A 13,078-nucleotide genomic window follows, 5' to 3' on the forward strand; every position below is an offset into this window, starting at 1 on the left:
GGAGGAGAGTTTGAGAAAGAGTTTTACTAATAAAAGGGGAGGAGGTAATATATAAACTTGGCATTATTGTATTTGGACGTGCTAAATTTGAGATCCATTACCGTTATAAAAATTATCATAACACAAATATATTTTTTTATATAAAACTATGTGATGTATAAGTGTACTTCCATATCAACGTACTTTTTGAAGGTGAGTTTGCAATGAAAATATGGCATTTATATTATGGAGCTACCTTTGGTCTTCCTCTTGGTCTTACTTGGAGGGAGACGGTAACAATTTGGTTTCGACATGCGGCCTCAGACTCTCAAGTGGGGCTCATAGTGGGGCTTCTACCTTCTATTATTACTTGGCTCGTTTGGCGTAAAAGATGTACTACACGCATGGAGGGTAGTATTCAGTCTATTATTTTGGTTTGGCATTATATTAGAAGTTGGATGGGTTTAGTAAGACGAGATATGAAAAATGTTAGTAAATGTTCTAGGCATGACTCATAGATTTTACAGATATTGAATATTTCGGTGTTGGTTCCCGATAGGAAGTATTTAAAGCTAGTTGCTTGGCAAAAGCCAGCTCAAGGGTTGTTTAAGTTGAATACAGACGGTAGTAATCTTGGTAACCCAGGTTCTTCAGGGGTGGGTGGTATTATTAGAAGTGATTGAGGTCATCTGGTTCACGCCTTTAATTCTTATATTGGATTTGGTTCAAATAATAGAGCTGAATTGTTAGCTATTTTGGAGGGTCTCAAAGCCTGTAAGGATCTGGGGATTAATTTTGTGGAAATTGAATTAGATTCTCAAGTGGTGATCTCGTGGTGGAATAGGCAAAGGTGTGGGGTGTGGTACTTGAAAGATTTTTGGGAAGATACTCTAGCCTTTATGGATTCTTTGGTATGCATAGTTAGACATGTTTATAGTGAGAGAAATAAAGTTGCTGATTGGTTGGCTCAGAGTGGTGTGACTAGTCTTAACTTTGAATGGAGATTTCTCAGGGATGTGCCTAGGTTGCTTCGAGGAATAATCCATTTGGATATACTGGGTTTGCCATCTTTGCGTTGCTGTTAGCATCATTTTCAGGTGGCGTTTTGTCCTCAGGTTTGATTGCTAAGATTTTATGATTTTATATTTTTAAGTTAACATTGTTTGTGGTTTCTTTTACATGAATGGTTTTCTTTGTAGTATTTTAGTAGGTCTTGTCTTGATGTTTTTTTTTTTTCTTTTGGTTAGAGGTTCCCAGTACTTTTGACACATGGTTTAGGAACTTTCTTGCTTATCTTGGGTAGTTTAGAAACTTTCTTGCTTATCTTGTAACCCCAAGTGCCGATCTGTAACCAAGGTTTTCCTTCATCATAAGTTAAGATTTATTAATAAAATTTAAGACGGGATCACTCATGGACAAGTGAACCTTGACTCTTCTATTAAAAAATATATATCAACGGTATGTCTTATATGAATAAGCGAGATTGTAAATATATTGTTTTAGAGAGAAATGGAGACAACAAAATAACTGTACATGATGCATCTGACGATCTGTTATTATCCTGAGGCCGGAACATTAAACTTGTAATTGAGTATTTCAAGGTTGAAGATAGACATAATTAGTCATTTGCTTTGACATGGCGTGATTCATACACTCTTTTTAATTAGCACGCACTAAACGAAAAGAAATGCATGAATCTTGCAGTCTCAATTTTGTTTTTGTTTAAGAAATAGTCATGTATATATAATGACTGAATACATTTGATCAAAATTATGACCTAAAGCCTCCTCTAGGTAGTCATCGCACTATAAGAAAATTGATTATTTGCAATTAGTTATTTATAGTGAAATGATTATTTTCAACTAAAATGAGTATGCTTTCATCGTAAAAAAAAATGTCACAAATACCTGTTTTACTTGTAATGGATCGTCGGACTAAAATTGTTAGATAAATAAATGAATAAATAAAATAGTTCCCAAGGATATATTTAATTGATCGACTCTCATTATCACAGTAACAACTCAGAGAATCTTGTACTAGAATAGAAAAATCCAAATACATCTCAATGCCTGCTCATAAAATAAATGAGAAATTAAATACATGATGATTAATCTGAAAAAGTTGCCAAGTGTTAATTTGTTGGTATTATATATGGAGGGGGATTAACATATATGATGCTCTACAAAGGCCCTAATTGGAATCAACGGACGGAAGTTCTCCAAATTAAACGTGGAGGTGCATGCACACTCCCTCTCTCACAATATACAACACACATTTCTCTCTCTCTCTCTATAAATATATATATATATATATATATATGCCTCGAGTCAAGGTATTCTGCCGTCTAAACTAACCTGCTCACTTTAATCAATAATTAGCTTTATAATTTTTTATTTTATTTTTTTAATATATTTAAATATTTTAAAATATATATATCAATATACTTAAAATTACTTCTTTAATTATTAAATATAAACTTCTTTTTTTTTTTTTTTTTTCTGAACGGTCGCGATATAATTTGAAAGGCAAAGTAGTTTGCTGCACTATCATGAATATGTCACCTACCCAGGCATTTAGTGCATGTGGACCAAACAACGATCCTAGACCGTCAGGGTTTGTCATCTCCGTTTGTTTGTTCAACTATTTTAGTTTTTTTTTTTTTTATTAGTTAAAAAAAGTGTCTATTAATAAATTTGTATATATTTTTTTATAAATATTTAAATATGTTTAAAAAATATTTAAAATACAAAAATACAAAATACAAATGTACTATAGAGTACGCCCAACGTACGGTACACTTGGACAACATGGTAACAGTGTCCTATATATATATCGCCTCATTCTATAACCGAGTAGTAGTACTAGTGGAAGTGTCCCAATTAGCTAGGCAGTGAGGCATTAATGTTTGTAGAATGAGAGAAGATAAAAATTTTATAAATAATAATAAGAAATTTTGTAAATAATAGTAAGTTAATTTGAATTAATTAGAATTTATTAGATTTTGAAAAATAAGAAAGAAAAGTTTAAATAAAAATATTATAAAATTAAAATATTATGAAAATATTTTTTTTTAATATATTTTTTATTTTAATACTTGAAAAAGTTAAATTATTTTTTTATTTTTTATTTAAAAGTTTGAGAAAGTTGTAATGATTTGTTTGAAAATTTTATAATAATGAATTTAAAAATATTTATATTTAAATAATATTTAAAAAAAATAAAGATGGAATGAGATAAGAAAAATTTCCAAACATCTCCCAAGAGTTTACCGAGAATATGAAATAGCAAATTCAAGAGGGAGAATATCTACTTATATATAAAGTGCGAATGTTGGATGAACAGTTTTTCATCTAACATTTTTTTTTTCATTTTGCCCCTGCTTCTATTCCCAAATTTCAGTTTTGCCCCTCTTCTTCCCATCTTGCCCCTGATTTCTCCCGCGCGCGAGCCCTTCCTCCCTTCTCTCCCATCCGTTTCTTCATCTCCTGTAGTGCGCCGTCGCACGCCGTCGTGGCCGACACCGCCCCTCTTATTCTCTTCCCCTCCGGTCAGCGTTCCTTCCCTTCCAATCTCAGCCCCTCTCATGCTGCCATTAACTGCCACGAGCGAATCCAAGTCACGGCCTGTCCGTTTCTTTGTCCCCTCCAGTACGCCGCCGCAAGCCGGCGTGGCCAACACTACCTCGCCCATTCTCTTCCCCTTCCAATCTCAGCTCCTATCACGCCGTCGTTAACCGCCACGAGGGAATCCAAGCCACGGCGCTTTTAAATTCCAGCGCCTCCGTCACGCTGTTGTTGGCCACCATCTCTTCACCACAACACCATCGGCCCTCCAGCCACCTAAACCAGCCAACCTCTGCTTTGATCCGCCATCGTTGAAGCTCCTCTAGCTTATTTTTCAATTTGGATATTTTGGGCTCCAACCACCACCACCCGCGGCCAACCACTACCACCATTTGCTTCACCAACACCTCTAAGCGCTTCCCTAGCCATCCCAAGTCTTAGATTATTCCCATTCAAAATTTGGCCTTTTGAGGCCCATGACCATAGTCCAAAATACACTATTACGTTATTTTGCCGCTACCTCTAGCACCTCTTTGATCTTTCGAAAATTATATTTTATCACTGTAAGTAATTTTTCAAAACATTTTGTGAGATTTGAATATATTTTTACATTAACAAATTTTCTGTAGTCTGGTTGGTTGTGTCGGACTTTGAGTTCGAGGAGTATGGGGTCGGTTGGATGTGAGAATGTGTTGTTTATTAAATTGAATTATGCTTGCGTACATTTTATGTTTGCTACAATATTATACTCTGTTCAATTTGCAATTTTATAAATACTTGTCTTGTTCAGTATGTTTGTTTTCATTCTTAATTTTTTATTATAGTCATTAATAAATAACATTTAATTTAATTATATTTTGTTTCTTTATATGTTCTTTGTCATTGATTAGCTGGTTCAGTTCTTATCTTGGTCGACAACATTTCACTACTTGTTCATCTGCGCTATTCTTACTGTTCATTTATTTCTCCTCTATGTATTTTTTATCGCTTTTACTTGAAGTATATTTTTTATTTTACCTTTTTGTAATATTTATTATGTTTATTCATATGGCATATTTAGATTAGTTAATTTAATGTCCCGTTTAGAGACTTTTTTTTAAATAAATTTTTCATTTTCTTGCTTTAGATATAAATATTTACCATATCATCAATGTTTATATTCTTGTATATATGCGAGGAGAAAAAACATGTGAATACCTCACCAATTTCAGACTGGTCAGTGACAACCCTGCCTTGTGAATCCACTATGCTTTTGACTGCATTGATCTTCTTTCTCTGGCTTGCTTGCATGTGGAAGTACTGAGTGTTTCTGTCCCCATGTTTCAGCCAGTGTTGCTTTGCCCTTTGCTTCCATTTCATATCATTAGCTGTAATGGCAGTAACCACCTCCTCTTGAATTTGTTTCATAGCTGCCACGTGCTCGCCTGTACCATAATTCTGAAGATGCCCAATATTTAGAGTCACATTTTTTATAATTTGATCCTCTTGTTGCTTAAGAGTTTGCCTCCATGTCATGAGATCCTTTTGGCATAGTTCAAGCTGTGTTCTTAAGGATTTAGCCTGACAATTTGTTATACCAGCATTTTGCCAAGCCCTACCCACCACCTTCAGACATTCTTCCTTTACTTCCCAGGCCATCTCATATCTAAAGCACCATCTTCTTTTCTTCCTCCCATTAGAAGTATTGTGTAAACTAACTGACAAGGGGGAGTGATCAGATCTAATGGCAGGAAGAACATTACAAACACCATGCCTATATAAATCATTCCATTCTTTATTGCCAAAAACTCTATCAATTTTTTCCTTTGTAAAGTCATTACCACTTCTGTTATTTGATCAAGTAAACCTTTGCCCATATGAATGAATGTCATGGAGACCACAGTATTCCACTGCTTGTCTAATGTCCTCAATCTGTTTATATGGTCTGCTGGCACCACCCATCTTATCACTCTGATGAAGAATCTCGTTGAAATCTCCAGCACATAACCATGCTATGGGAGTGGTGGGTTTTAGCATCTTAAGTTGTTGCCAACTGCTACCTCTCTTCCCTGTGTCAGGATGTCCATAGAAGCCCGTGAATTGCCATGTTGGTCCATTTCCTTTCTCCTGGAGCAGAGCACTAACATGCCATTTAGTATAATTTATGATGTTAACACACCATTCATCTCTCCAGAGGAGGGCAATGCCCCCACTTAGCCCCATACAATCTACTGTAAAGCACCCATCCTTTTGCAATAACCTCCTAACTGCCTCCATTTTATTCCTTTTGCATTTAGTTTCTACTAGGAATACTAAATTGGGGTACTTTTCCTTAGATAACTTCCTAAGGACCTTAACTGTCCGAGGGTTCCCAAGCCCTCGGCAATTCCACACTAGAATACTCATTTGTCATGGCAGGGATGGGAACCAGCCTCTGCCTTAACCATTGGAATGTCTGTGGTAATATGCCTTCTCTTATTCTTTTTTGGAACAGCCTCCTGCAATGTTGAACTCTTTTTACACCCCCTTGCATACAGGTTTCTTGCATTGAATTTTGGGCTGTCATCTATTTTTGATTTACTATTGCCTTTTGTATTAGTTCCACTCTCCTGAGCCTTCCTTTTCCATTTCCTCAAAGTCTTCAGACCCTCACCCTTTGCCATTGGCATTATAAAATCTTCACCGGGTGATATATCCAGGTCCATCCTTCTCTCATCCTGTTGGAGAGAAAAAGCTACACCAATAGTGGTTGCACCCATGCTGTCATTATTGGAACTTTCCTTCGTACCTCTTTGAAGCCCTGTACCCCTCATAGGGTCATGGGGGTTATATGTCCCCGACAAGAGATTAGCTGCCAAATCCTCTCCCACGTGGAAACCATGGATCTCCTGAGGGCCACCAGGATCTAAACACCTAGCATCCTCCTGTCCAAACATAGCCTTTTTCTAGACAGAGGATTGACTTACACCCTGACTCCTAGCCATATTCCCGATGCATTCATCCTTAGTAGCTCCTCCTCCTGCATTCTCTTATGTAGGTGACCCTCCTTCCTTCTTTCCTGCTGACATTTTCTCCATTTTCTCTACTGCCTCTTTTGAATGGACGTCTGATGTACATTGCACCAACACGTCTTGGACCATAGTACCCTCTCCCCCTTTCTGACCCGTCTGTTGGTTGTTTCCTCCCTTTGATCCACCGTATCTACGGCTATCGAAGATGTTTGTGTTCCTTGGCTGTCCTCGAAGCCAAGGACCATACTAGGTGGGGGGCAATGTTTCTCCTTGCTGAGTATTACAAGCTGTTGAGCAGCCTTTGCCTTTATGATTGAGAATTCCACACTGAAAACAAAAGTTTTGCAGCCTCTCGTATTTGAATGAGATCCAGTGTGGTTTGTCATCCAGCCTTAACCATCTCCCTCGTAGTAACGGTTTGTTGAGGTCCACAGCCACCCTTACTCTAAGGCATCTTCCCCATGCAAGTTCATCTGCTTCTGCTTCTACTCTAATGACCGGGCCTATAGCCTCTGCAAACTGCTCACCGAAGCCTTCTGTCATGACTGTTAGTGGAAGATTGTGTAGTTGTATCCAAAATGGCTCAAAACAAAACATCAACCCATCAATGGACTCTTTCTCATCCACCTCCATCATGGTGAGGAGGTGTCTGTCAAAAAACCATGGACGTCCACTCAACACCTTTTCTTTGTCTTCCATTTTCTGAAATTCGATCAAGAAGCACTGATCACCAAGCTCCTTAAAGGTCACCCACCCATCCAACCTCCATATTTGAGACATTGTGGTTCTGAATCCTTCACTATTCACTCCCTTCTCTGTCATAGCCTTCCCAACAATACAATACTTTCCTTTTTTTTCACCATTGTAACCCTTCTGCTGGACATGGAAGCATGCACTTTCTTCTTTGGAAAGGTGTAATCTTTCCCAACGTGATACCAGGTCCTCCGCCTCCATCGCTTCTTTCAACTAAACAATACTATCAACCAAACAAAAACAATTCACCGAAGTAAGACTTAAATCTTTGTTGAAGCAACAAAGGCACTAGAGCCTCACACTTTCTCCCACATGTTTTTTCTCCTCTCTATTCACTACTTCCCAACCTCTATCTATTGACCAATGTCTGCAAGAAATGGACACCAAATTAGACATGGACATGAAGGCCTGGCTTTTAAAGCCTTTCACTGGGGAGGAAATCACTGCAGCTGTTTTTAAAATGAATCCCTTGGGGTCGCCAGGCCCTGATGGTTTTCCTGCCCAATTCTACCAAAAAAACTGGGAGGTAGTGGGGGATCAAGTCTGTAATTTTGCTCTTGAATTCCTCAATCATGGTGGATCTCTCAGTGAGGTTAATGACACGTTTATTACTCTTATTCCCAAAGTTCAAAGCCCCACAAGAGTAGTGGATTACAGACCCATAAGCCTTTGTAATGTTTTATACAAGTTTGTGTCAAAAACTATGGCTAATAGACTGAAACACATACTGCCTCAAATCATTGCCCCTAATCAGAGTGCCTTTGTGCCTGGAAGGCTCATCTCTGATAACACCTTGGTAGTCTATGAGGTCCTCCACTCTATGAACTCTAGAATGAAAGGGAAGAAAGGATTCATGGCTCTAAAATTGGACATGAGTAAAGCTTATGATAGGGTTGAGTGGAATTTCATTGAAGCAATCATGATCAAAATGGACTTTCCTGGTCACTGGATCCATATCACAAAAGCTTGCCTCTCTTCTGTTTCCTATTCAATACTTGTCAATGGAGAACCTCAGAAAAATTTTGTACCTTCGAGAGGCCTTAGACAAGGAGACCCCTTGTCCCCCTACTTGTTTATCCTTTGTGCTGAAGCCCTCTCTTCTCTCCTTAGACATGCTGAGGCCTGTAGCAGTTTAACCCCTGTGGCTATTGGTAGGGGTCCTGTTAAAGTAAACCACCTCTTTTTTGCTGATGATAGCCTTTTATTCTGCCAAGCCAAGTATGAGGAAATTAATTGTGTCCTCAAGATCCTTGAGCTATATGAGAAAGGATCAGGACAGGTTATAAACAAGGACAAGTCTGCTATCTCTTTAAGCAAGAACACTGCACTGATGACCCAACAGCAGATCATGCATCTAGCAGGGGTCCAATCCACCTCCAATTTTGAGAAATACTTGGGTTTACCTTCTTTGGTGGGTAGGAAGAAGATTGCCTCTTTCCACTCTTTAATTGATAGAACCTGGTCTCGGGTCTCTAATTGGAGGACCAAATTTCTCTCTGCAGCAGGAAAGGAAATTTTGCTCAAAGCTGTGCTTCAAGCCATTCCCACCTATGCAATGGGGATGTTCCTTCTACCAGCTTCTATAACAAGGAAACTAAACCAGATACTAAGGAGGTTTTGGTGGGGTTTCAATGAAGACTCTTCAAAAATTCAATGGGTCAAGTGAGAGCAACTTAGTGGCAGGAAGGATATGGGAGGGCTTGGATTTCGAGATCTAAGATGTTTTAACATTGCCTTACTGTCCAAACAGGGATGGAGGATCCTCCAAAATCCTACATCCCTAGTGGCACAATTTCTAAAGCAAAAATACTTCAAACAAGGAAATTTGCTTGATGCAAAGCTTGGAACTGGGCTTTCCTTTGCATGGAGAGGAATACATGCTGGATTATCTCTGTTAAAAAAAGGCCTCAGTTGGAGGGTTGGAAATGGACAGCAGATTAACATCTGGCATGACAGATGGATACCCTCTTTACCTGAACAAAAAATTGTGACTACTCGAGATGCTGACTGCTGGTGTGACAAAGTCAGTGACATTATTAATCCTCAATTGAAGATATGGCAGAGTCTCTCATATCTGAACTATTTTCTATTCAGGAAATAGAGGGCATAAAAGTTATACCCATCAGCTTAGGAGGAAGAGATGACAAACTTATTTGGCAATTCACTCATAATGGCAACTACACTGTTAAAAGTGGATACTATCTTGGCAAAGAATTGGAAAGAGAGCAAATAGGAGAGTCTTCAGGCAAAACAATGGACTGCCTAGTATGGAGGTCCATTTGGAAGCTCAAGGTACCCCCTGCCACCAGAATGTTTGTTTGGAGGGCATGTAGTGAAGTATTACCCATTATGGCAAACCTGAAAAGAAGAAAGGTGGTAAAGGACAGCATCTATCTAATCTGCAAGAAAGAACATGAGACTTCTGGGCATGCATTATGGGGATGTAGTGGTGCTCAAGATGTTTGGTGTCAAGGTCCAATAAAAGTGCAGAAATCCTCTTCTCATAGTGATTTGTTCTTTAATATCTAGGCAGAATTGATTGGCAAGCTTGATTCAGAGGAGTTAAATGAGGTAGCTGTTACAATGAGGCTAATATGGGAGAGAAGAAATGATGTATTACATGGGAAAGCCTTCAAACACCCTCGAGAAATCATTGCACGGGCCAGGACAGAACTGTCTCTTCATAATGAGGCTATGCAGAAGAATGTTGGTGCAAACTCTGAGAATATGACAAGGAGATTGGGATGGACTAAGCCTGCAGCAAGATGTCTGAAAGTGAATTGGGATGCAGCTGTACAAACGAGAATGGGAAGGATTGGCATCAGGGTAATTATCAGAAATCATCAAGGTCTAGTGATAGGTGCCCTTCGTGCTAACAGACCTTTGAAGGGCAGTGTTTTTTATGCTGAAGCATATGGGTTACTTTTGGCTTGTGTTTTTTGTAAGGAGATTGGAGTAAGGCACATCTGTTTGGAGGGGGACTCAAAGCAGGTAGTGGACCAAATGAACCAAGACAGTCCTAACTAGAGCTTAGGTGGCTGTCTCATATCAGATGCCAAAGAGATTCTAACCTCAGCTGCTGTTTGGTCCATCTCACATGTATACCGGGAGGCTAACATGGCAGCTCACAGGCTTGCTCAAGCGGCTTTCGAGTGTACTGAAGACATGTATGACATTGAGATGTGCCCATCTTGTATTTTTCAAGTGGTTTCTAAGGAAATGAGGCATTGAGATCAGCATTTGTATCTTGGTTTCTTTGTAATACTGGTTTGATTTGTATGAGTTTGGAGTTGATTAATGAGATCAGTTTTATTCAAAAAAAAATTCTTGTATATATGCATGTATATTTGTATGTTTGATACATTGTTATTTAATTATTATATTTTACTGTTAAATTCATACAATATCAATAATGTACTGTAAAAAATGAGATTTAGTGAAACGATATTGTTAACATTTATACTTAAATTTTTCAAATATCATCATTATAAGCTCTTATGTAAATTTTGCTATAAAAAACATTTTAAAAATTTAAATGAAAAACCTCAAAGAGAAATTGATATACTGTTCAATCATTAAACAAATTTAATGATTTTATTAATATGATTATAAATTTGCGTCAAAACAAATTGAATGTGCTATTTGTTAATGCCGTTCGTGAGACAAAAAATTGAATGTTTTAAATATCTCTTTTAAAACTTGTCGCTCTTGTAATATATACTTTAAAAATATTTGTATATAGTTATGACTTGATTCTTATAAGTCATTGTATTATAATTATAAAAATTATGCACAAAGACAACGTTGCCCTTGCTAGTATTATATATAAGAAGAGATCATCATTTATACTGATGATATTATTCCTTTCCTTTAAAGAAAGTTATGCCACAATTGCATGCATGCTTTATTGAGAATTCATGCGAACTTAACGGCCTTAATTAAATAAAGCTACCTACCGTTTCTGGTCCACCTTCTGTTTGGCCTTGTCTATTGATCTCTTTTTACCATCAAATTGCAGATACTCTCATGATTCTCTTTGAAGAAAGAAAAAGAGAGAGAAAAGAAAATGAAAAATGAAAAAAGAAATGAAACGGATCCGAATGAGTTTTCTTTTTTTATCATTACTGTTCCTAACATAAGAACAAAGTCATTACAATTCCAACACTTTTGCTGTTGTCATCATCTCATCTTTATCACCACCACACCCAACTACCAAGAAAAAAGGGAAATACAAAACCTACAAACACTCCAAATCTGCAGAACCCAAAAGATTGCAGCATCGAAATTCATGCATTTGAGGTGCCAAAAAGCAAGGTTTTGATCAAACCCCAAAACACCCAATTACATGATGATGCTGATGAAGGGACTTTTCCCTGTCAATCATTCCCTGAACGTACCTAAACTCCTCCACATGGCAAGGGATAGTGATTGTCCCCTTCTGATCAAAACCGTACTCTTCCTCAGCCTCCTTCAGGAGTTGCATGAACAGTGGGTGATTGAAATATATAACAGGCACCACAAATCTCTGTTGCTCCTCACCCTGACCAACCTTGATTGCCAAACACCCTTTTGGCACGTCTCTCATCTCTTGCTTCCTCCCTTGGTGATGCTGCTGAAGATGATGCTGAGACAGGTTTTGGTGAAAGTTTCTCAGAGTTTTCTGGTCTCCACTTCCCATATCTGCAAAAGTCATGCAAACGAAGATTGACAAAGAAAGACAAAGGAGTACGTCCGTACGTAGCCCTTTCTTTGCTAGCTAGTTTTCTTGCCGATCTTTTACCTCCGATTATTACACGTTTTATAAGAAAACAAGGGAAAGAGGCGCCCAAGGCTCAGAGGCTCCGATGCCTTGCTTGAACAGGGTAAAGAAAGAGTATCTCAGAGAGCTTGGCACGTTGATCATGGCTAATAAACGTTCGCCCAAATACAAAGTGCATAAAGGCCAGAAGAAGAAAAAAACGGATATATAGGAAAATAGTTGGGACTCTATGACAGTCCAGGAAAGTGTGTTGAGGCTTCCTACGCTGTAAAAGTAGAATTTGTTATTTTCTGCCCATGTAGTTTCTCGACCCTTGGATCTTTGTGGCCAAGATAATTGTCGAGGTCTTGGCGGTCTCGGGAAACGGGCTTTTATAACGTATACGAAATAAAAGACGAGATACGAAGGGTATAAACTTGGGGCTTTTGTGTGTGGAGCAAGGGCCACGCCCTTCCTTTTTTTCCATATAGAAAACTTTTATTATCAAGTTGGAGTCATGTAAAGAATTTATAGTAAAGTGTTTTTATGATATAATTTAATTTAAAATATAAATTAAAAAAAAATTTAATTTTATCAATAAAATCTTATAATTTAAATTATGTGAAATGTATAATCTACGCATCGATTTAATAATAGAATAACTCTTTTAAATATAATTTTTTTATTATTCTTTTCAGTATTATCAATTCACATTACGAGGAGATATAAAGAGTGCTATGTACCTAGTAGGATTCCCTCCCAAAAATGCCCACGTTAGTCCAATTGGTGGATCGTTCTAGATCATGTAAGTTTGTCTCTTTATTTCCTCAATTTGATTCATGGTAAGAATTCTCAATTACACTTGCTAATTTTAATGTAGTGGCAAGAGTGTGATTTTATGTTGTAAGTAGGGTAGGATATATTTCTTACGAGTGGAATAGGGAAGGACAAATCATGAAGAATAACCTCTGATCTACAGAATGCACACCACTCACTTGACGTGGTGAACCCGATTTGTCGCCACATCATGATTCTGCCCTTCTCCCTCACCCCCC

The 13,078-nt window shown here is 37.8% G+C and overlaps 1 protein-coding gene across 1 annotated transcript; it reads right to left on the minus strand.

Moving 5' to 3' along the window:
• Positions 1–11,497: 11,497 nt before the first annotated feature.
• Positions 11,498–11,963, minus strand: LOC108981280 (auxin-responsive protein SAUR32-like). Its single transcript, XM_018952387.2, has one exon. It carries the CDS (start codon positions 11,961–11,963, stop codon positions 11,607–11,609), a length of 357 nt encoding a protein of 118 aa, XP_018807932.1. The 3' UTR covers positions 11,498–11,606.
• Between the last annotated feature and the right edge of the window lie 1,115 nt (positions 11,964–13,078).

Source organism: Juglans regia, chromosome 12, assembly GCF_001411555.2.
Source record: "Juglans regia cultivar Chandler chromosome 12, Walnut 2.0, whole genome shotgun sequence".
Taxonomy (NCBI): domain Eukaryota; kingdom Viridiplantae; phylum Streptophyta; class Magnoliopsida; order Fagales; family Juglandaceae; genus Juglans; species Juglans regia.

Excerpts from the sequence above, each read along its gene's own strand:
- LOC108981280 (XM_018952387.2), bottom strand. The coding sequence starts at position 11,963 with ATGGGAAGTGGAGACCAGAAAACTCTGAGAAACTTTCACCAAAACCTG.